Raw genomic sequence first — 20622 nt, 5'->3', positions numbered from 1 at the left:
GGATGGAGATGGAGGTGCCTGTCCATCCAGCTCCACATATAATCCCACAGCTCTACTCAAGATTGATCTCACCTTTCCCTCGAGTCCCCAGCTAGCGTTCTTCTTCCGCCGAGGTATCCAGATATCGACCATACTCCTCCCACAACTCCTCAACCCCAACCCCAAACAACCCCCGCCAGAACCCTTCCCCTCGTTTTTGTGACTCTTCCCCCTTCCCCTTCCCCTCTCCGTCCCCGTTGTCATCCTCACCCACATACCCAACCCTCAACAACCGATCATTCACCAACCCCACCGCCCCCCTCCCGACGCGGAAATCCTCCAACCAGGCCAAGAAATACGCCGTATGCTGGTACCCCTGATCCCACTTCTCGGGACGCTCCGCCGCCGACCGCGGCCGCTGCCAGTGCGGCGGCGCCAACCCGGCCTTGAGGCGCACGAAGTCGGCGATCCCCTCGATCAGGCCCCCGGGCGGGTGGGGGGTGGTGTCGTCGTCGCCGTCGGGCGCCGTGTGCTGGTAGCAGTGGACGAGTTCGTGGGTGAGGACCCCGACGATCTCGGCGCGCGTGGTGGAGGGGGTGGATCGCTCGGTGCAGGTCGCGATGTAGGAGAGCGAGAGGTGGATCTCTTTGTGGTCCCGGTCGAGGTCTGTGCCTGTTGTGTAGGCGACGCCCGGGATGGGGCGGAGGTGGGTGGTGATGGAGCGGGTCGGAGGGAGGGTTGGGGTGAATGTTATTCGGTTTTTGGGGGGGGATTTTGGGAAGGATGGGGGTGTTGGGGGGGATGGGCAGGTGTAGAGGGTTTGGAGGATGGTGGTTAATGCGGTTTCGAGGGTGGAGGCTAAATTGGGGATTAGGGTGAGGAAGGTGGTGACGGAGGGGTGGCGGAGGTCGTGGATCTGGAGGAGGAGTTTGGGGGTGGGGAGTGCGGGGGTTGTGGTGGTGGAGGTCGAGGGGGAGGGGGAGGGTGAAGTTGAAGTGGTGACCTGCTGCTGCTGCTGCTGGTGTGAGGTTGAGGTGAGGTTGGTGGTGTTGGGTGTGCTGCTGCTGCTGGTGTCTGGTTTGGTGAGGTTGGTTGGTAGTGTAGTGGCTTGGAGGGGAGGTGGTGGTGGTGAGATTCGGGCCATTGTGGGAGGTGAGCTATTCAGCGTCTTGGTATAGAGGTGAGTGTGGTCGGAGTATAGAATTTAGCGGACGGTTGTGCAGGTCAGTTATATAGTTACTGTGTAAGCTAAAGATTGGCGCGTGCACGCGAAACTACCGTCCTGGTCTCTTAGTAGTGTTAGTTGAATCATGCATGCATGCAGACACGCGGTAACATTAGCATGCCGCATGGTCTTGACAGGATCCACCATCCATTGTTCCTCCGACTTGGAGTCGGTTCCACTTGCTGAACTAGACAAGATGCAGCGCCTGTAGTCTATGTACCGTGCACCAGGAAGAATAATCATGCAGTTCTGCTTGTGGTTTGCCCGGCCATGGCATGGCAGGCTCAGCTGGTCCAAGTGTCTGTTCGTCGGCCGCCAGAATGGCCCGATCCACCCCCGGCGCGTCGATCCGGTGGAGTTGCTGCAGTTTAATCGATCAAGAACTTATGGTATTCAGTAGTTGGGAAGGTGGTCGGGACACACAATACTGAACTTGGAGAAAACTGTGATGCAACTCATTTTGCAGGTGTAATATTTCTCTCTTGGATACATCCAGCTGGTGTCGTGGTTTCTGAGTGTAGGAAAAACCTATGGGGATGCGAAAGTATATAAGTACGGAGTAGTACTAGTGGAGCGGAGTCGCGTTCGTGTTTATATCTTCCCCCGCCCCTTTTCGTCCTGCAAGATCTCATCAGGCTTCGACTCATACCATGCATTGCTACACAAAGACCATCAATGATTAGTCTTGTTCTACAGAGTACCAAAACTTAGATGGTGGAATCAATGAGCGACTACCTGCACCGTCCGTGGACTTGCGTAGCTGACAGTCCCGTCTCCCACCCCTTCGTTTCGAGTCCGCAAGGGAGGCCATACCACAAGGGCCAGGGAAAACAGGGAGCTGATACTATCGAAGAGGATCACCCTTTAGTAAAGCACAAGCCTCCAAAGCATCATCTTGGGTTGGGCAGCTTCATGCTGTAATAGACATAGACTACTACCCAAGCGACTGCACGTATCTACCTAATTATATGTAAGTTGAGTTAGCTGCCATAACAACTCGGCTTGCCCAAAGCGGAGCAACCAGGGCTCCGGCGGCGTTGCGGGTAAACAAAGCCAACTGAAAAAAAAAGATTCAGGGACAATAACAACAACAAATCATCATTACAACCACCACTTTCTCACGTCTTCCGCCCCCCCACTTCCCACCTCCTGGCCTCAACTAGAAATAATCCCCTCCTCTCTGCCTGTCACACTTGAGGTGCTGATATCCCTTCACATACCAATCTCCTTGTCAGGGCTCAATCGATCCGTCCCTCTCCCCCCGAAGTGGAGTTGAATTCATAAGCGCTTATCGCCGCGGTTGGTCGCTTATCGGCCTAGACTCAGGCTCCTTCCCCTCGATAGTTACGACTTCCTTCCCATCTTCAATCAACCACCATCAACTCCACCACCGCATCTCTTCCGACCGACCCTCATCCGCTCCTTCTATCCTCACCAACGAACTCGTCGCTGCGACTGCCTTTACACGATTCAATTATTCGCGCACCTGCCACACGAAGCACACTGTTCACAGGTATGAATGACCTCGACTTCGCGCGCCCCCCCCCCCCCCCCCCCCCGATTCCTCTCCTCTTCAACTCTCCCAACCTCTCTCAACTCTATACACACACACGTTCGTCAAGCGTTTCTGCGAGCGTTCTCAGCTTCTCGTTCTCCCTGCGCTCTACCTGCTTTCTTGCTGTTCTTTGCCCTGCTTTTGGAAAAACCCAATAAACACTCAAAAACACCTTTTGGATTGCTGTTTCCGTACGTTGTTAACCACCATGGATGATAGACGCTGGAAAGCGGTGGTCACCGCTGCGGTCCTCACCTTAATATACCACACCGGCGGAGTTCTGTCATTCTTTGGCAGATTTGTGCTCGAACTCCTTTGGATCCTTCGTATCTCCGCGGTCCCCTTCTGCGTTTTCTTTACTGTTGTCACTCTGTCTGGGGACGAAGTTCACCGTCTCCTTACTATTTTGTATACCATCATGGAGGCCAAAGCCTTGGAGCTGGTGGAAATTGCCAAAAACAACTACCTATCCCTGGAGGCGAAGATCGGTGCTTTGGTGGCCTACAAATCGGAGATCAAACAGAGGAATGTCCCTGAAGCGGCGGTGTCGCCATCATTCGAGGCGGCGCGGATCTTCATAAGCTCACCACATGGCAACATCATCACGCCTGCATTTAATATGCTCAGCCACCTGACCAGGCGCTTGTTCATTCAGCGACAACCGCATTTGATTGCAAATTACAGTCGCAACCTCCAACCACTACTCCTTGAACGTTTAGGCGATAACAGAGAACGTGTGCGAGCACAGGCCGCTCAAGCATTCACCGAGCTCTGGCCAGCTGCGAGCGCCGAAGTAGAACACCACGTTCTCGATACCGCCCTGGTCGGAAGAAACCCCAGGGCAAGGGAAATGGCTTTGATCTGGCTTTCCAATGTAAGTGGTCCTCCTTCTTCGATATCTGGCGGGGGTCTGACGGCCTCCCTCTTGTTGTAGATGTCTAGAACGCATGGCCTGCGATTCCGTCAGTATGTGGCGAGGCTTGTCAACTGTCTCGAAGATGCGGACCCGGCCGTACGAGACGCAGCGAAGTTGACTGTAGTTGAATTGTTTGGGTACGCTTCCATCCATCTGATCTCAAGCTAGTCTGGAGACTAATGAACCCACAGCGCAGCATCTGGTGCGTCGGCACGCGCAAAAGCGGATCTCATGAATCAGCTTAGCATCCGCAGTGTACGAAGGACAATTGTCAACGCGATCGTCGCCCAGATTGGTCTCGATCCCGCCGATCTTGAACCCAATAGAGGACCCATGCATCGAGCAGACCGAACCACGCAACGTCCTCATTCTAGTTTAGAGGCTCATCCACGCCCTTTGTCGCGCGCAGATGGAAACAAACGTCCAATGTCCAGAGCAGAAGCTCTTCAGTCACGTCCCACCTCGCGGGCTGATGGACTTAGTGGACCAGAATCCTCCTCTCAACGTTCTGTGTCGAGAGTCGATGGACCTAAACGTCCTGTATCCAGGGCAGACCCTCTTCCGCAGCACTCTTCCGAAGGTGAGTTTGCTTCTATCCCGCATCAATAATGGAAGCTAATATTCCTGTCCAGCAACCCCATCGACGCCCAACGATAGTGATAGCGTGGAGCCACTCAATGTTTCCTCCTCGCGTGAGATTGAAGACATAATCCGCGCCATGGTTCCTCACTTCGAAGGACGTGAGTCGGAAGAAAATTGGGCAAAGCGTGAGAAGAACGTTATGCTGCTACGCCGACTGGTCCGCGGCAATGCGCCTGTCGCCCACTCAAATACTTTGATCACGGCTTTGAAGTCCATTCTAGACGGTATTTTCAAGGTCGTCAATTCCCTTCGTACGACTATGGCAACGAATGGCTGCCTATTCATTCAGGACATGGCCATCTTTTGCGGACCCAAGATAGATCCCATGATGGAGATCATCATGCAAAATCTCATCAAGCTGTGCGCTGGAATGAAGAAAATTACAGCACAGAACGGAAAGATGACAGTAGAGACTGTCATTCAGCATGTTTCCTACACTCCTCGTATCCTGCAACACGTCTTTGGTGCTTCGCAGGATAAGAATACTCAGTTGCGACTTTTCTCAGCGGACTGGTTCAAAATCATCCTCAACAAACAAGCGGCTCATAAGGCCTCTATTGAGCATGGAGGCGGGCTGGAGCTACTCGAAAAGGCCTTCAAGAAGGGACTCGCAGACGCCAACCCGGCTGTCAGACAGGCGATGCGCGGCACATTCTGGGTCTTCTTTGGCATGTGGCCTAACCAGGGGAACGAGTATGTTTACCACTCTTCTTCTCATCATGTTTACTTCAACTAACGCGGCACAGAATCCTCTCCAATCTTGACTCTAAGTCTCGGACCCAGCTCGAAAAGGACCCTGGAAACCCGAATACTTCATCCAAGTCCGATAACACATCTCGTAAGGGTGTCGCAACCGGCACTTCCTCCATCAAAAGTCGCTCGGCCCTACAGGAAGCTATTGCGGCGCATAAGAAGGCGCATCTGGCACCCAAGCCCATCCAGCAACAGCGTCCAGAATCGGCACAGTCCGTACTCTCCGACACAAACGTGTCCGACCTGCAGCGTGGCCAGCCTGCGGTGCGGTCGGTGCCCGTCGGTTCTTCTATTTCTTCCCTTTCGTCGGCGCCGATGCGTCCTGCGAGCAAGGCTCGTAGACCTGAACTGAGCCGCCCAGGAACCGCAGAGCCACATTCAGTAGGATCCAATGCTTCCGAAGTGAGCTCGGATGCTCACCACACGGTTCCCGCGGCCAGCACAGCGAAGGCCAAGGCTAAGAAACTTGACATTGCCAAGACTCGGACTGCGGAACGTCGTGTGAACAGTGGTCTACAGGAGAACATGGGTGGTCAATCCTCTGGGGGTCTTCAGGTACCTATTGTTCCCAATGAACATGATAGCCCTGCCGAAGCCCAGTCGGAGAGTCCCCTTGTTACTGTGGTACCCATGCTAACTGCTTCTGAAGACTCCGTCCAGGAAGGTTTCCCCCGCCCAGTCGAGTCTCCAAGCGCTCCAGCTAAGGAACACATCGCCGGCGGCCCGAAGCCTCATGGTGCTCAAGGACAAATATTTGAACACCCCAGCGAGTCCTTCCCCGATTTCCCCGTCTCGGATCCCCATTCGCACCACCCAGACCATGCAGAAGGACCTCATTCAGATTATCGATTTGACACAGAAGGAAAACCAGATAGGCGACTCGAAACAGAAAGATCCCAACCAGACTATCGACTCGAAACAGAAGGCAAAGCAGACAGGCGACTCGAAACAGAAAGATCCCAACCAGACTATCGACTCGAAACAGAAGGCAAAGCAGACAGGCTATTCGGAACAGAAAGACTCCAATCAGACTATCGACTCGGAGAAGAACGGACTCAGCACGAAAACCATGAAACCGAAGAAAAGAAGGTATCCGGTGAACCTGGCAGACAGGCCTCACTGGGTGAGAACCTTTCCTCGCCCATAAAAGGAAGGGAAGTGCAGATTTACGAAGACCCTATCATTACTTCCGAAAAAGAAGAGGAGCATATCCATACCCACCAACATGTATCCAATAAAGGAGACGACGAGCCCATTGTTACCCCCATTGTTACGCCTCAACATGTATCCAATAACAGCGCTTTGGCAGAACTATCTATAAATGAATCAGTTCATCGTGATAGTAAGCCAGCTGTGCCAACCATGCCTTCGTATCGTGGACGCCAATCGATCGGGGCGACAGAGTCGACAGCTAGCTCTGAATATCCTCGCCGGAAGAATGACCAGATCGCCGACCGCAAAAGAAGTATCAGCCCCCGATCGAAAGACCCAGTCAAAGCACGAGAAATGCTCGAGAAGGGCATTCAGAAGATTCGGTCCAAGAATATGGACATCCTGGGGTATCGGAAATTGCAAGGCCTTATCGAATATCACGACTCTATCTTTATCCATGAAGGAAAGTATGACGAGATGCTGCTGGTTCTGCTCGAAGAATTGGAGAGTCCTCCGGATGAGAAGCGACAACGCCTCGGTCGCCCGCTGGACTTGAAAACGCAAGTGCTTCTGACGATTCGCTTCATGCTTGCACACAACAAGCACTTCAGTTCTCCTTACTACCCCAGGGCTATCACAGCTCTTATTGTTGCTAGGAATTATTACGACTCTTCAAGCCACATCATCAACGGATTGAATGAGACGGCCGAAGAGATTCTTGTACAGTGTGAGCCTGAAGGTGTTATCGACGCCGTAACCGACCTAGTATCTACCGAAGATCCGGAAACAGGCGATCGGGCGGTCACTATGGGCTTCTCTGTTATGACGGAAATCTTGAAGGGGATGAACAGCAATGCAATTCGTCTTTCCGGTCGCCTGCTGGAGAAAGTTGGGACACTAGCTGGCAAGAGTCTGACAGCTCGACAGCCGGATGTCAGACGTCAAGCAACACAGCTATGCGTACAACTGCACACGATGGCCGATAACGATGATCACTTCTGGCAGGTTGTTGGACGGCCTCGCGAGAACTCACGCAACCTGCTGACATACTACATTGCGAGGAAGTGATGTTTTGCTTTCAGAAAGATGAAGAGCCAGTATCATTATTTTCGAGTTATTGTTTCTTTAGTCCTGTATTCCAATTGATACCACCGTATTTATGTTGAGCGCCTCAAAGGCACAAAACTTGCTGTATTACTAGATAATTCCATCCTGAATGTAATCGAGACCCACTGTTCTCCTGTGCATTGAGCCGGGCGCCACGAGACAAAATCGTGTGTCGTGCCTGACGATAGCAGTACGCAATTACTCGGGCAATTGTAGGGCAGTAAGAAGTTCACACGTGCGGGATGCATCCTCGAATCCTCCAATTCTAGTAGCAACGGCTAGCCTTACGATTTTGCTACGAGCCTGCCTGCCAGGTAGATTTGACTGAAGAAGAGCCCGGCTTCAGTCCACCACATTACCCTCCCCTCAGTAGGAGTACTCGGCTCCAACAAGTGGTCGATTGCCCTCCCTCGCTCTTTGTACCTCCCCTTATTTTCGAGCCTTGCGGGCGCAGCTCGGGAAAGACACTACGCCTGGAATAATAGTAGGCGATACGCGACAGATGCGCTCTCAAAACTCCAGGGGTGGGGATCGTGATAAGGAGAGTGAGGAGGGGTGGGATGTGACAGCAGCTGATCTGCCTTGCGCATTGTGGTCAGCAACACGAGGTCCCTTCGAGCAATGAGGGCGAGGAGTGGGAGGGAATGAGAATGGTCGAGTCGATAGTGGCGGAGGAGCGACGGTCAGGTCTCTTATATGAGCAGGAAGAGGGGCATTGTGTCTGCTCCTCAATGAACAGGCCGTGATTCAGTCTGAGCATCCAAGCTATGACAAAGTCACCAAGGCTCTGCTGGAGATGAGAGAACGGTGTGGTATTGGAAAAGGAAGCATACGGACAGAAGGGCAGTAGATAGATAGAAGCTACGAGTACAAGAGAGCAGGAGGGAAAGACCACTCCCTCCTTAGATACTCCCATACATGTGCCCGAGATTCACTGCCGATTTGATGTATGTAGTTTTGATATCAATCGGTAACTTATAGACTATAGCACCAGCTCTGATCATTCACCGGGTCGGCGGGTTGATTCCCGAGACAAGGTAAAGCCGCGTGGGCCAGGGCTTATTTTTGGATATTTACAGGCAATCCCGAAGTCTGGAACGGAGTGGGGGGAGATTTGAGACCGACTCGAGCAGGTCTGATTCACTGGGCACTCATGAGTTCCAAGTTACTGGAAGCGGGAGTGGCTGAGTATGGAAGTACCTTACAAAGTTACGACTTCCAATTTCACACGACTAGGATCTCGGTACCTGGAATGGGAATGAGACAATCCCGTCTATAAATATTTATAGATAGATCACTATCCAATGGCTGTTGGTTGGTTGGTTGGGTTCGTTGGTGGTCTTGTTAGCCTCAGGTGTCGAATATATACCTACATGTCCACTGCGCAGCGTGTGTACAGTCCGTGTACGGAGTACAGTATTGTATTGTTGTAGCAGGATGGTCTCGTATCCTGAGACGAGACAGGGAGGCCTACAAATTTGACCAAATCTGTAGACTATTCACTACTTAACACTTGTAGTCTACTACCCTTACTCATTCACCTTAATCAAGATGTATATTGACAAGCTAACCGTTCAGTCAGTAGAATGTAGGTTAGTGGGCTAATTGGGAAAATCTGGGGACACGGGCATGAGTTGTCTATCTGAAACGGGTGGTGTGTTTCAATCGCGGCCTCAAACTCTCTTTCTCCCTCTCTCTGTCTCTCTCTCTCTCTCTCTCTCTCTCTCCCACTCCCCGTACCCGTACTTACTCGTACTCAACTCACTCACTCCCTTCCTCTCTCACTCACCCTCTCTCCTTCTCTTGTTTTCCTCCTTGATCTAACCTCTTCTCACAATTACTAGCACATCCGCTGCTTATTCTCCCTCGACGCTCTTCCCTTTAACTCGATCCCCTCCTCTCCGTTTCGTCCTGACGCATTGAAACATCCGGGTGGTTGTTAAGGCTGCCCCGGATATTCAGCTCTGCGGCCCCCCCCCCTGCCTACCTGCTTGCTGCTCCTCCTCCTGCTGCTGCTGCATGGTACAGTACATCTCCTCTTCTCCCCTGTTTGTTCTCTCCCCTCTTGCCCCCCTCCTCATCGCACCCCTGGCCCGTCTCAGCGCAACTTTCAACATTTCTTGTTCAGGACTCACCCCCCCCCCTCTCATCCTACCAATTTACATTATTTACATTATCTCAAACTTTCACCACTTTATTCCACCTTCTCCACTATGGCCGTGATCGATCGGCTGTCCGTCCTGAAATTAATTCTTTCTCGTTAGACTCCCTTTCGTAAATGAGAATCCATCCTCCACCCTCCAGCAAGTCCGTGCCGCGCTCGAATTCGTCCCCCCGTCCAGCTTCCCCTCGCTTTCCTTGCCCCCCTCTATAGCTGCAATCATAATTATTGCCGACTCAAGACCACCAAGTTCATTTATCGGAAGTCGAATGCCTTATCAACTACCCGAAAGAGCCTCTCAACTGGTTTTGGCTTGAGTTTCGCGAGCGCGCCTCCCTCTCCCTTCCTGGAGATTTGTCTCTCACACCTACTGGAATTGGCGTTTGTGCCACCATCACCTTCGAACGGTCGCTCGCTACTCAATAAATCGCATTCAAGATGGAATCCCCGGGGTATCCTGAGTCCCCTTTGGATCAGGACGACATTCCCTTCCCCTGTAAGGGCTGTGGAGAGGTATGAACCCAGAAAACCGCACAGACTACGAGGCTTGGAAACAGTGCACTAAGAAGGGCTTTTCGCTGAAATAGATTCTTGAAGAGGGCAAAGCCTTCGAGCTTGGTGAGTTTCTTGTTCCGTGGTTATAATGGCCTTCGAGCCGGTGGCTGACTGCCTCCTTCCATGTGATCTAGCGGGCAACCGATGGCATATCGAATGTTTCTGCTGCAGCACCTGTGGCACGCTACTCGACTCGGACGCGCACCTTCTTCTGCTTGGCGATGGCTCGTTGATCTGCAGCAACTGTACCTACAGCTGTAGTTCGTGTGGGAACAAGATCGAGGACCTCGCAATCCTCACTGGTGAACAAGCTTTCTGCGCCCAATGCTTCCGCTGCCGCAACTGCAAGCGGAAGATCGAGAACCTGCGTTATGCCCGCACCTCGCAGGGTATATTCTGTATGGACTGTCATGAGTCGTTGATGCAGCGGCGGAGAAAACGAAAGGCGGCCCCCACGCGAAAACAAGGACCTCCGGGGGTGAAATTAGATAAGTCCCTTCCGTCACTGCCCCCGGAAGAAATGGAACCAGTCTCGCGCGCCTCGGACGACCAAGAGGCTTATTCCATGCCCAGCGGGGATACCCCTGCGCGAGCTGCTCCTGCGCCGGACGCGGGAAGAGGTCCCAGCGCAACACCTCGTCCCGCGGCAGAAAACCAAGGTCAGTTGGCCTCTGTGACATGATGCGCAGACCCTTTATCTCATGGTGAAAGAGAGCTGACGGATGCAGACAATCTAATACTCCCGTCAAGCACCTATCGCAGCAATCGCCATTCAATCGTGCCTCCGCATGGCGAAGCCGATGGCGGTGAATTCCTGATTCCTCTCGCTTTTGACCCCTCCGAAGAACAAAGATCTCGCGCGCAACCGAACCCTACGTCAGGAGGCTCGTCTCCCCATATCGCATACCAGGAGAAAGGCCGGGAGCGGACTGATGATGCTCCTCGTTGGCGTCAGGACGACTTGGCCAACGGCACGTCTCGTGGTGACAGAACGCCTGTCACGCGGTCTGGCTCGGTGCGTAGTTCTCGTTCCGACCTAGGAGGTCGCAAGGAAGCCAGTACATTTTCTTCGCCCAGCCCCGAGAGCACCAAGTCTACGACCACCGTACCAAGAGATGGCTCAATAGCAACAGCTCCAGAGAGCATGACCACACTTCCAACCAGACCATCTCATGAGCTACGCCGACTTCACGAAACTAGCGGCTCAATCGACTCCGCACATTCCTTCTTGTCCTCTTCGAGCGTGCAGCCTCATCCCAAGCGTGGCGACTCCCTCGACCGACGATTGAACCAGGGCCCAAGGAAGGACGCACCTTTGTCACCTCGTGCTTCTTCATTGAGTCCGAGTGAGCAGTGGAGTGAGCGGTCAGCAGATCGGGCTGGATTCAGCAAGAGTACTCCTCGTACGGGCGACTCAACCTGGACACCACGTAGCGATCTTCATGAGCGCCCCAAGCCCCCCGCACGCCCTAACTCAGTCAGCGCCCTACAGCAAGTGGAATCCTACCGCCAGGGTGATGGAGCGGATCTCTCAGCGGATGGAGAGACCTCTCAAGCCATAGGCGCCAGCGATGGCTCCGCGGCACAGAACGGCGAGTCTTTCTTGCGGCGCGTTTCCAACTCGGTGCGTCATGGTCGAAGCTACAGCGACAAAGGCTCTCGCCTGTCCCGTGATGCCAAATGGCCCCGCTCGCCTGTGAATGGATCTACGCCACTTGCGGACTTTGGGAGCCCCTCTGCGGAGGTAACCGGATCCGATGAAGTGACTTGGCTTCGCAACGAACTTCGTAAGGAGCGTCAACGAGTATTCGACCGCGAGCAGAAGCTCGCGGAGATGGAGGCTATGCTGAACGCTAGCGCCGAGGTCAAGCAGGTCAACACTGAGCTAAATGAGAAGCGCTCCACCATGGTGGTCTTGGACGCTCAGAAAGAGATTGCAATGCGCGAGTTATCCGTGTTGACAGAACATCTGGAGGCTGAGAAGCGTGGTGGCGGCGGTTCTCTCGACCTTGGCAAATTGACTAACCACGTTCTGCGAGAATTTGTGGAGTCGATTCAGAAGCTGAAGGACTCGTTCACTCCACAGATTGAGGAACTGATTCAGAAGCGCAACGATGCCGCCGAAGAATTGACCAACTTGAACCGTATGAAGGATAAGAGCTTCCAGGAATTCGAACAATTGTCGTCGAAGAATGCGCAGCTTGCAGAACTCAACAACCAATTGGTACACCAGATCCAAGAGCTCTATAAGGCCAATGACGGCAGCCGTGGGGCGAATGGCCTGGGCATCTACTCCCATGGCAAGGAAAAGTCGCTGTCGTCTATTGAAGCCCTGAAGGCGGCCCACAGCGACCTCGTTCCAGTCACGGCTATCAACATGTCGGAAGAGGCCGAGAACGCCACGATTGTGCCCGGCCCGCAAGTCGTCAGTATCCGAAAAGGACAGCCGCGTAAGTTTAACTGGAAGAAGGGTGGTCAGAACGTCGCCAAGGGCGTTACCAAGGGACTCAAGGGTGCCTTCATGTCAAGTGAAAATGCCACTGCCACGGAAGGAAGCCCTGGCTTGCCGCGTTCTCAAACTCAAGACCCTAGCCGTCCGGGTTTTGGTTTCTTTGGCAATCAACGCAGCAAGCAGGTGGGAACTCGGATGCCGACCACCGACAGCGTTCCCGTTCTAGCTGAAACCAACCCTAATGGTACGTTCTTCGTCTTCGCGTTTGTCATAATGTGATACTTACTTTTCCAGCACTCTTTGGTACCGAGTTGGAGCAGCGCATGGAGCAAGAGAAGAGTATCATTCCTGGCATTGTCTCTCGCTGTATCCAGGAAGTCGAGCTACGAGGTATGTTTCTTCCCACTCTACTGGTAGGCCTGTACTGACTCTTTTAGGCATGGACATGGAAGGTATTTATCGGAAGTCCGGTGCTAGCTCGGCAATCCAGACGATTCGCGAGGGCTTTGAGCGATCCCCGCACGATTACGATATTTCTGATCCGGATCTTGATATTCACGCAGTGACTTCGGCGTTAAAGCAGTATTTCCGGAAGCTGCCTACGCCACTTATCACGTTCGAGGTTTACGAGAACATTATTGAGACGGGTGAAATTACGTCTCAGGCGGGTCGCATCGAGTCTCTGCAAAAGAGCCTGCGTGAACTGCCACGTGTGCATCAAGATGTGCTCGAGTTCCTGATCTTCCACTTGAAGCGCGTGGTCGAGCGCGAGAAAGAGAATCTGATGACCAGCCAGAACATCGCTGTAGTGTTTGCCCCGACCATCATGCGGCCGGAGAGTCTAGCACGGGAAATGACGGATGTGCAGAAGAAGAATGAGGTGATGAAGTTTTTGGTGGACAACTGTCAGGAGATCTTCATGGGCATGCAGAACTGATGACTGGCCTTCAGTCACCATGCATACTACTCAGGCCTGGTTTTCGCCTGTGGTCCGGCACCAGCGCCGGCACGGCTTGACTGGCGCGGTAGGGGGAAGAACCTCCGACCCTCTCTCCTCGACGCTTTGGTTCATTTGTTTAGTTTAGAATACCCTTCCATTTTCTGTCAATTGCGACGACAAGACCTCTGTTGTACATACATATACCACGTTGATGTGGACGATCTGTGTGTCACTTTTCCTCTTTCTTGCCAACAGCCCTTCTCTCTTCTCTGACAGTTTGACGATCGTCATCGTCATCAGCCCCGTCGATACCCTTTTTTGTGTCTATTTATCCTGACCTCACCCTCTCGAACAAACCCGGATCTTGTAATCTGATCACCCCCCCACTTTTCTCTTTTGAGCCCTGTCTTTTTTCTTTGTACCTTTTCCTTTCGAGTGATCCCGCAGGTTCGAAGCTAGTTTACACCTAATTTGCCGGTAAGGCAGCCCGGGGCGCGTGGTCTGGTGGCGAATTGGGATGCCCCAGACCCAACTACTAATTGATCTGGTCATGTTGGACCGCTTGGAAAGAACCATGAGTCGAATGTAGAGATAGGAGGAAGCAGGGATTGAGCGACTAGACAGTCTCGGCTACGCCCAGCTGTGACGTAACATGATATTTTGCCCGGGTTATTGTTAGTCTATTAGGGACGACAGCCGCCTGAAGGGGGAATTATCCCGCGACGAAACGCGAGATGATTTGGATTGGTATATACAGTAGGTACAGCATGATAACTTGGAAGTCTTGCCTCTGTAGCACAAACCGCCATCTGGTCGTTACCAGCGATGGTGGATGGTGGATTCTGCTCTAGAAACTCTCATCCTCGAGCTTCTCCACCCGGCGGATCACGCTCGGACTCTGCTCCTCCACGATATCATCCGTGGTATCGTTCGCTCCGGCGGTGAACAACAAGTCTTCCACGATCCGCTTGGACGCTTCTTTCGCTGTGTAGGTTTGGTAGAATTGTGGTTAGTGTCCGCGCGGAATTGCATGTGTAGACAGTTGGGGGTGGGGGTAATCTAACCAGGAGTTTTCATCAACCGACTCTGCGGAATATGGAACTGCATCGTCTTCGGAGGGCTGGGACCCAGATCCTCGTCCTCGTCGCTGAACGCCGCGCCGCCGCCGCCGTAGCGACCACCAATACCACCGAGATCATCATCGTCGCTATCCCACCCTCCTCCCGCGCCACCCGGCGGACCGGTCCCACCCTTCATCGGAGTGAGGACACTCATGCCGGGCTTGGGGGTCACGCGGGAATAGTAAGGGTGGTGGGCGCTCGGCTGGCGCTTGCGACCAGTGTTGGGCGTTTGGGCCGCGGCGGCGGCCCCGCCTCCTCCTTTCAAGGGGGAGTCGAAGATCTCGGCGTGGAGTTGCGGGGCCTCGGGCTCCGGGCTGGAGATCGGGGAGGAGTCGAAGGAGTATTTGGATTTCTTGGCGGGGGGCTTCTGCGGGGTGGTGGTGTTGAACATGGGATTGGTGAATTTGATGGATTTGGAGGTGGAGAGGTAGTGTTTGAGCGGTTGCCGCTTCTTGGAGAGGGGGGTGGCTTGCACGCGGTAGGTCTTGTCGTGGAAGCGGTGCAGGATGGGGTCTTCGTGAACATCATCATCAACATCGTCGTTGTTTTCGTAAGCTTCGTGGGTGGTTGTGGGGGCGGGCGGGATGAAGGGCGAGGAGGAGAGTGGGGTGTGGGATTCGTCGTGGTGGTAGGGGTATTGTTGTTGTTGTTGCTGCTGTTGTTGGGTGGGGCGGTAGGTGCGCGAGGCCGAGGCCGAGGCCGAGGCCGAGTATTTGCCTGGGGTGGTGGGGAGGAAGGAGTCCTCGTTTTCTGCGTCGGCGAGTTCGGCGGCGCGGGCGAGGTCGCGGGTATCACTGTCAAGGGGCAGGGAGTCGGGGTGGAGGTCGTAGGGGGATGGGGAGGGGTGCGCGATGGAGGAGGTGACGGTTGTGTCGTTGGGTTGTTGGTTGCCGTGCTGGTGGTGGTGGTGATGAGATGCGTAGGGGCGCGGGGTGCTGTGGGAGGAGAGACTGAGGGCTGTCAACTCCAAGTCAGGTTCGTGCTCGCGGTGGTCGTCGTGGCTGAGGTGCGATTCGTCTTGTTGCGCGGTGAGAGACTGGTCCGATTCCTCTTGTAGCGTTGTGGTGGTGTCTTCGGGTTTCTCTTCGTAGCCCGAGAGGGAGACATTGGCGCTGGCTTCGAAGAATTGCTTCCAGAACTGGGGTTGATGGCGCGTTAGTGATGGTTCACGCAAAGATTGGATGGGGAGGGTGTCTATGGTAGGGCATACCTTGGCACCTTCCCAGACGTCGCGGGAGCTCTCTGAATATTGTTCGATCAGGGGTAGAACACTGGTTGTGACGATACGATGGGCTTGACTGAAGTTGTGGTCGATCTCTGCAGAAGACAGTGTCAGTCGACTTGTTTGAGACATCTGATGCGGATTGTCCATAGTTACCCTGCAGAGTGAGCGTGATTGATTGCTCCAGCTTCTCGAGCTCTTCCGTGAGTGTCAGCGGGCGCTGGGCCATGGATGACGGGCGAGACATGGTGAGATATCCAATGATCGGGTTGTAGGGTTGAAAGAATTGATGTAAGGACTGGTTGTATACTGGTTGCTGGTTGCTGTTGTTGCAGCTGTTTGTTTTGACGGACCGCGGAGGGGCAGCACTGCAGCACGTGATATTTAGTCCGCTAGGGCAGTCGGATAAGGGCAGCCGGAATCATGTGGCGGCGAGGGGGCGGAAGCAGCAGGTGATCGATTAACTAGATTAACTACCGTGGACCTTACTGCTGCCTGCCTACTTATTGCTCTCTGACTTTCCCTTTCTCGCGTCAACAACTCTCGGGTTAAAGGTGCTCTGTCGCGATGCCTACGCCTGTTGCGAAAGGTATGCTTGCTCTTGAGGGTCATTTCTTTCCCCCCTTCTTGTTGCAAGAGAAGAAGAGAGTTAGTTATCTGGGCGGTGTGTGCTTATCAGTTGATGATGGATGACGATGGATGAGATATTCCCGGGCCTAGCCGGACAGCATTCCTCATTTTGTCTATCATGTTTCCTTCTCGGAGTTTCATTTACAGATTCTGCCTGGCACGGAAAGGTAGCCTGGAATCATGATACTGACACACCCAGGAATTATCATCACCGTCTCGGCGCTGGTCGCCGCCGGGATCGCGGTCTACGAGTCACCGCAGTTCCGCCAGTGGGTGAACAACTCGCGCCGCAAGATCGCACTAGCTTTGCACAATCTGGGTGACGAGATTAACCCGCACGATGCTCCGCTCAGACAGGATATCTCCATGACCGAGGAAGTGGGCGCAGCAGCCGAAGAACGGCGGCGAATAGCTCGGGAAGAGCTTGACCGGCGTCGCTCCTTGCTCGAAGAGCGTCGCAAAGGCATGGCCAGGCCACCGTCAAACAGCTTTGATACTTTGGTCGATGAGCAGGGCCGGTTGTTGGATCTTGCGGATTCATCGAGTGATACACCGTTAGCCAACTCGACTGCCGTGGAAGTGGCGACGTCGCAGCCGGTGCACCGGGGCAAGGGGCCAACCTCGCTTCCTGAAGCATCTCACGGCCAGACGGATATTCACGGTTTAGGTCCACCGCTGCAGCTCGATATCCCGTCGCCTCGTGCCGGTTCGCCTTCGCTGGCTGAGTTCACCCCTGTCTCTGAAGCTCCTGACAAAATGGCCGCGTCGCTCCTCTCGTCGTCCCATACCGAGGATGAACACCATGTTGTCGGAGACGACGAGTCGATCTCTAGCCATACAGAAGGTCACTCTGAAGTGCTATATGCTCATCCTGGGGACTGGACGACAAACGAATCCGGGCGCGACCTGAGATCGCCCTTCTCGGACTTGGCAGAGCTGCAGCTTGAACGGGAGCGCGCCTCGACGCCATCCACCAGCGATAGCTACAGCCACATTTATGAGTCAGCGATCGACGCATCATCCGATGGCACTTTGAGCGACCTGGGCCGGTTGACTGGCGCGGCCACCCCGGCCAGTTGGTCGGAGGTTGGCAGTGTGATCAGCAACGACGAGCACATGCATCACTTGTAGGCAATTTGGAAGAACAACTCAGGGTATCGTATCATTAGGCGGATGGCGCTGGAGGAAAGGTATTGGCGTTTGCTTCTCTACTTTGATGGTGTTTGGCTTTGGACAACGGAACTGCCGGGGTCGTACACGCGCCCATGGCCCTAGCTGTAGATAAATTAATTGCTGGGAAAAAAATGGATCGTTTCGTTTCCTACACATGATTTGCGGCGAGTAAGCCCTAAAAAGGAACCTCGGGTTGTCCCCGACCATTCTAGTCTATGGCAGATTTAGTTACTCTAATAAAGAGTTGTTAAAAGGGTGCGGAGATGTAAGCAACGCAGCAGCTGCAGTGGCCAAAAAATGAGCCTCGGCTGTTGCTCGGTTGGAGAGGTTGGGGTAGTTAAGGTAGGTAAGACATCCATCGCATTTCAACTCGACGACCTTCCCCTCCTTTGCTTTGTTTCTTTTCTCTTCTCATCAACCTGCTTTACTCAGTCATTTGAACTCATAACAGAATCCAACACAGTAAGTTACTCACGTCATGCTTTAATGTTGAAATCGACATCCAGATGCAGCAGTCATCTTTTCTTTCCCCGGATTCGCGTTCCCCCCGCTCCACTTCACTACATAGCCTGCGTCAAGGGATAAGCTATACCTGCATGCACGAACGCTAACAGCAAAACGCAGCAACAACCATGGCAGCAGACCGTCTGAACAATATCCTCAGCCACCTGAAACCGTCCGGAACCAGCGGACTTTCAGCCATGTACTTTCCTCCTTTCCAGCAACATTGTACATTGCGAGTATCTACTGACCGCGAATGACCGCCAACCAGCACCCAGAAGAACCCCGACGATGTGGTCATCACTCTCGCGCTCCGGACGCCGCTGACCAAGGCCGTCAAGGGCAGTTTCAAGGACACCGAGCTGGACTACCTGATCTACGCCTTGCTAAAGGAGGTGCTTGCCAAATCGAAGATCGATCCCAGTCTGATCGAGGATGTCTGCTTGGGGAATGTGCGTTTTGACCCTGACTCATTACTCGCCGTTCAATCCTTCCCATCTCCATGGGAAACTAACATGATCCGAGAACAGGTCAACGACGGCAAAGCGGCCTACCTCGTGCGCGCGGCCGCGCTGGCCGCCGGAATCCCGCACACGGCGGGGGCTTCCTCGGTGAACCGGTTCTGCTCGTCGGGGCTGAAAGCGGTGCAGGACATCGCGAACCAGATCCGGCTGGGGGCGATCGACGTCGGGGTGGCGGTGGGGGCGGAGCTGATGTCGGCGCCGAGCGGGGACCGGATCCCCAAGCCGTTCCACGCGGAGGTCATGCGGCACCAGGAGGCGGCCGACTGCATGCAGCCGATGGGCCAGACGTCGGAGAACGTCGGGGCGGACTTTGACATCTCGCGCGCGGAGCAGGACGCGTACGCGGCGGAGTCGTTCCGGCGCGCCGAGGCGGCGCAGAAGGCCGGGTGGTTCGACGAGGAGGTCGTCCCCATCACGACGCAGGTCAAGGACCCCAAGACCGGGGAGGTCAAGACGGTGACCGTGACGCGGGACGAAGGCGTGCGCTACGGCACGACCAAGGAGAGCCTGGCCAAGATCCGGCCGGCGTTCCCGCAGTTCGGGGATCGGAGCACCGGCGGTAACTCGAGCCAGGTGACGGATGGCGCGGCGGCGGTGCTGCTGATGCGCCGGTCCAAGGCGATCGAGCTGAATCAGCCCATCCTGGCCAAGTTCTGCGGCGCCACGGTGGCCGGCGTGCCGCCCAGGGTGATGGGGATCGGGCCGACGGCGGCGATCCCCAAGCTGCTGGCGCAGTTCGGGCTGGCCAAGGAGGAGGTCGAGCTGTATGAGATCAACGAGGCGTTCGCGTCGATGGCCGTCTACTGTCTCCGGAATCTGGGGCTGGAGCACGAGAAGGTCAACCCCCGGGGCGGCGCGATTGCGCTGGGCCACCCGCTCGGAGCGACGGGCGCGAGACAGATCTGTACGATTTTGAGCGAGGCGCGCCGCACCAAGAAGAAGGTTCTGGTGACGAGTATGTGCATTGGGACGGGCCAGGGGATGGCGGGGTTGTTTGTCAATGAACAGGTTTGAATTTGAATTTGATTATGGAGTCGTTACATCGTGAGAATTTAGTGACTTGGAAGATATCTGCAGACAAAAGTCCAAGCATCCAAACAGAGACGATATGCTCTATTTCCCATCTCTCTCCCTCTCCCTCTTCATTCTCTCTTCCGCCGCTTTGGCCAGAATCTCCCTCATACTCCCTCCCCCAGTAGCTTGAGCCTGACTCCTACTCCCCCCTTCACCTTCAGACCCCCCCTCCGCCCCCAAGACAAAGCTCCCCCCCGTCCACCCCTTCTCATCAACCACCAATCCATCCCGCTGCACCTCCTCCCACTCCCCGGGATTATAGAACTCATCCACCACCCCCCCTCCCCCTGCACCCCTACTATTCGCGCCCAGCACCCGCCCACTCCTCGTATAGTCCCCCCTCTCGACTTCGCGCTCAATCTGGCCGGTCAGCTCCCAAAACAACCGATCATGGTCACTGTGCACACAGTGCGCCAGCTCATGGCACAGCGTCTTGCGGATCGTGCGATAATCGCGGTACCCGTCGTAGGCGTCCGTGCGGAGCCGCAGCTCGATGACCTCGCCTTTGTTCCGGTTGAGCCCCAGGGTCCGCGAGTGGGCCGTCGTGTGCTCGACGGGGTCCATCTCCGTGAGCAGGGGCACGGAGAATTTGTGCCGGCGCATCGCCGACCGGATGCCGGGGTCGTCGCGGAGGCGCGCGAGGAAGTCGTGGCTGCGCTGTGGGTGGGGGAGGTGCGCGAGCGGGAGGAGTCGGTGGAAGGTGTATTGCTGCTGCGGGTCCGCACTGCCGGACGAGAGGGTGTGGATGCGCGAGAGGGAGGAGGCGACGGCGGCCGGGGTGGCGGTCGCGGCGTACTGGGCGTGGGTGGTGCGGCGGAGGCGGTCGCGCGCGGCCCGGTCGGCGCCTTGGGCGTTGAGGGCCGTGATTTCGGGGCTCGGGGAGCCCAGGACCGTGAGTTTGAAGCGCGGGGAGGTGAGCGGGAGGGCGGTGGTGAGGGGG

At 54.9% G+C, this 20622-nt stretch overlaps 7 protein-coding genes across 7 annotated transcripts; 4 read left to right on the top strand and 3 right to left on the bottom strand.

Moving 5' to 3' along the window:
- Window positions 1-115: 115 nt before the first annotated feature.
- On the bottom strand, window positions 116-913 carry BO66DRAFT_293257 (basic secretory family protein; the record flags this gene model as incomplete). Its single annotated transcript, XM_025643178.1, has 2 exons — window positions 116-202; window positions 254-913. Coding segments are annotated over 2 exons (747 nt in total), but the record flags the coding sequence as incomplete, so codon positions are not given.
- Window positions 914-2698: 1785 nt separating this feature from the next.
- On the top strand, window positions 2699-7449 carry BO66DRAFT_254347 (uncharacterized protein). Its single transcript, XM_025642991.1, has 6 exons — window positions 2699-2717; window positions 2979-3633; window positions 3694-3812; window positions 3867-4255; window positions 4308-5010; window positions 5064-7449. The coding sequence occupies exons 2-6, from the start codon at window positions 3178-3180 to the stop codon at window positions 7288-7290; spliced, it is 3894 nt and encodes a 1297-aa protein (XP_025497873.1). The 5' UTR covers window positions 2699-2717; window positions 2979-3177; the 3' UTR covers window positions 7291-7449.
- Window positions 7450-9821: 2372 nt separating this feature from the next.
- On the top strand, window positions 9822-13623 carry BO66DRAFT_254324 (putative Rho GTPase activator Rga). Its single transcript, XM_025642990.1, has 6 exons — window positions 9822-10003; window positions 10078-10108; window positions 10180-10704; window positions 10774-12741; window positions 12792-12887; window positions 12935-13623. The coding sequence occupies exons 1-6, from the start codon at window positions 9929-9931 to the stop codon at window positions 13432-13434; spliced, it is 3195 nt and encodes a 1064-aa protein (XP_025497872.1). The 5' UTR covers window positions 9822-9928; the 3' UTR covers window positions 13435-13623.
- A 661-nt stretch (window positions 13624-14284) lies between these two features.
- On the bottom strand, window positions 14285-16027 carry BO66DRAFT_337218 (DASH complex subunit ASK1; the record flags this gene model as incomplete). The annotated part of the gene is made up of 5 exons (XM_025644322.1): window positions 14285-14421; window positions 14502-15308; window positions 15354-15696; window positions 15769-15875; window positions 15937-16027. 5 exons carry the CDS (start codon window positions 16025-16027, stop codon window positions 14285-14287), a joined length of 1485 nt encoding a protein of 494 aa, XP_025497871.1.
- Window positions 16028-16282: 255 nt separating this feature from the next.
- BO66DRAFT_396463 (uncharacterized protein) lies at window positions 16283-17650 on the top strand. The gene has a single exon (XM_025648472.1). The coding sequence runs from the start codon at window positions 16591-16593 to the stop codon at window positions 17539-17541; it is 951 nt and encodes a 316-aa protein (XP_025497870.1). The 5' UTR covers window positions 16283-16590; the 3' UTR covers window positions 17542-17650.
- A 317-nt stretch (window positions 17651-17967) lies between these two features.
- Window positions 17968-19703, top strand: kat1 (putative 3-ketoacyl-CoA ketothiolase (Kat1)). The gene is made up of 4 exons (XM_025650167.1): window positions 17968-18038; window positions 18208-18286; window positions 18356-18536; window positions 18615-19703. The coding sequence occupies exons 2-4, from the start codon at window positions 18216-18218 to the stop codon at window positions 19620-19622; spliced, it is 1260 nt and encodes a 419-aa protein (XP_025497869.1). The 5' UTR covers window positions 17968-18038; window positions 18208-18215; the 3' UTR covers window positions 19623-19703.
- An 18-nt stretch (window positions 19704-19721) lies between these two features.
- On the bottom strand, window positions 19722-20622 carry BO66DRAFT_465606 (putative zinc metalloproteinase; the record flags this gene model as incomplete). The annotated part of the gene is made up of 2 exons (XM_025652503.1): window positions 19722-19795; window positions 19826-20622. Coding segments are annotated over 2 exons (871 nt in total), but the record flags the coding sequence as incomplete, so codon positions are not given.

The sequence above is a fragment of the Aspergillus aculeatinus genome (assembly GCF_003184765.1).
Source record: "Aspergillus aculeatinus CBS 121060 unplaced genomic scaffold BO66scaffold_90, whole genome shotgun sequence".
In the NCBI taxonomy this organism is placed as follows: Eukaryota; Fungi; Ascomycota; class Eurotiomycetes; order Eurotiales; family Aspergillaceae; genus Aspergillus; species Aspergillus aculeatinus.
This window is presented reverse-complemented; position numbering and strand designations above follow the sequence as displayed.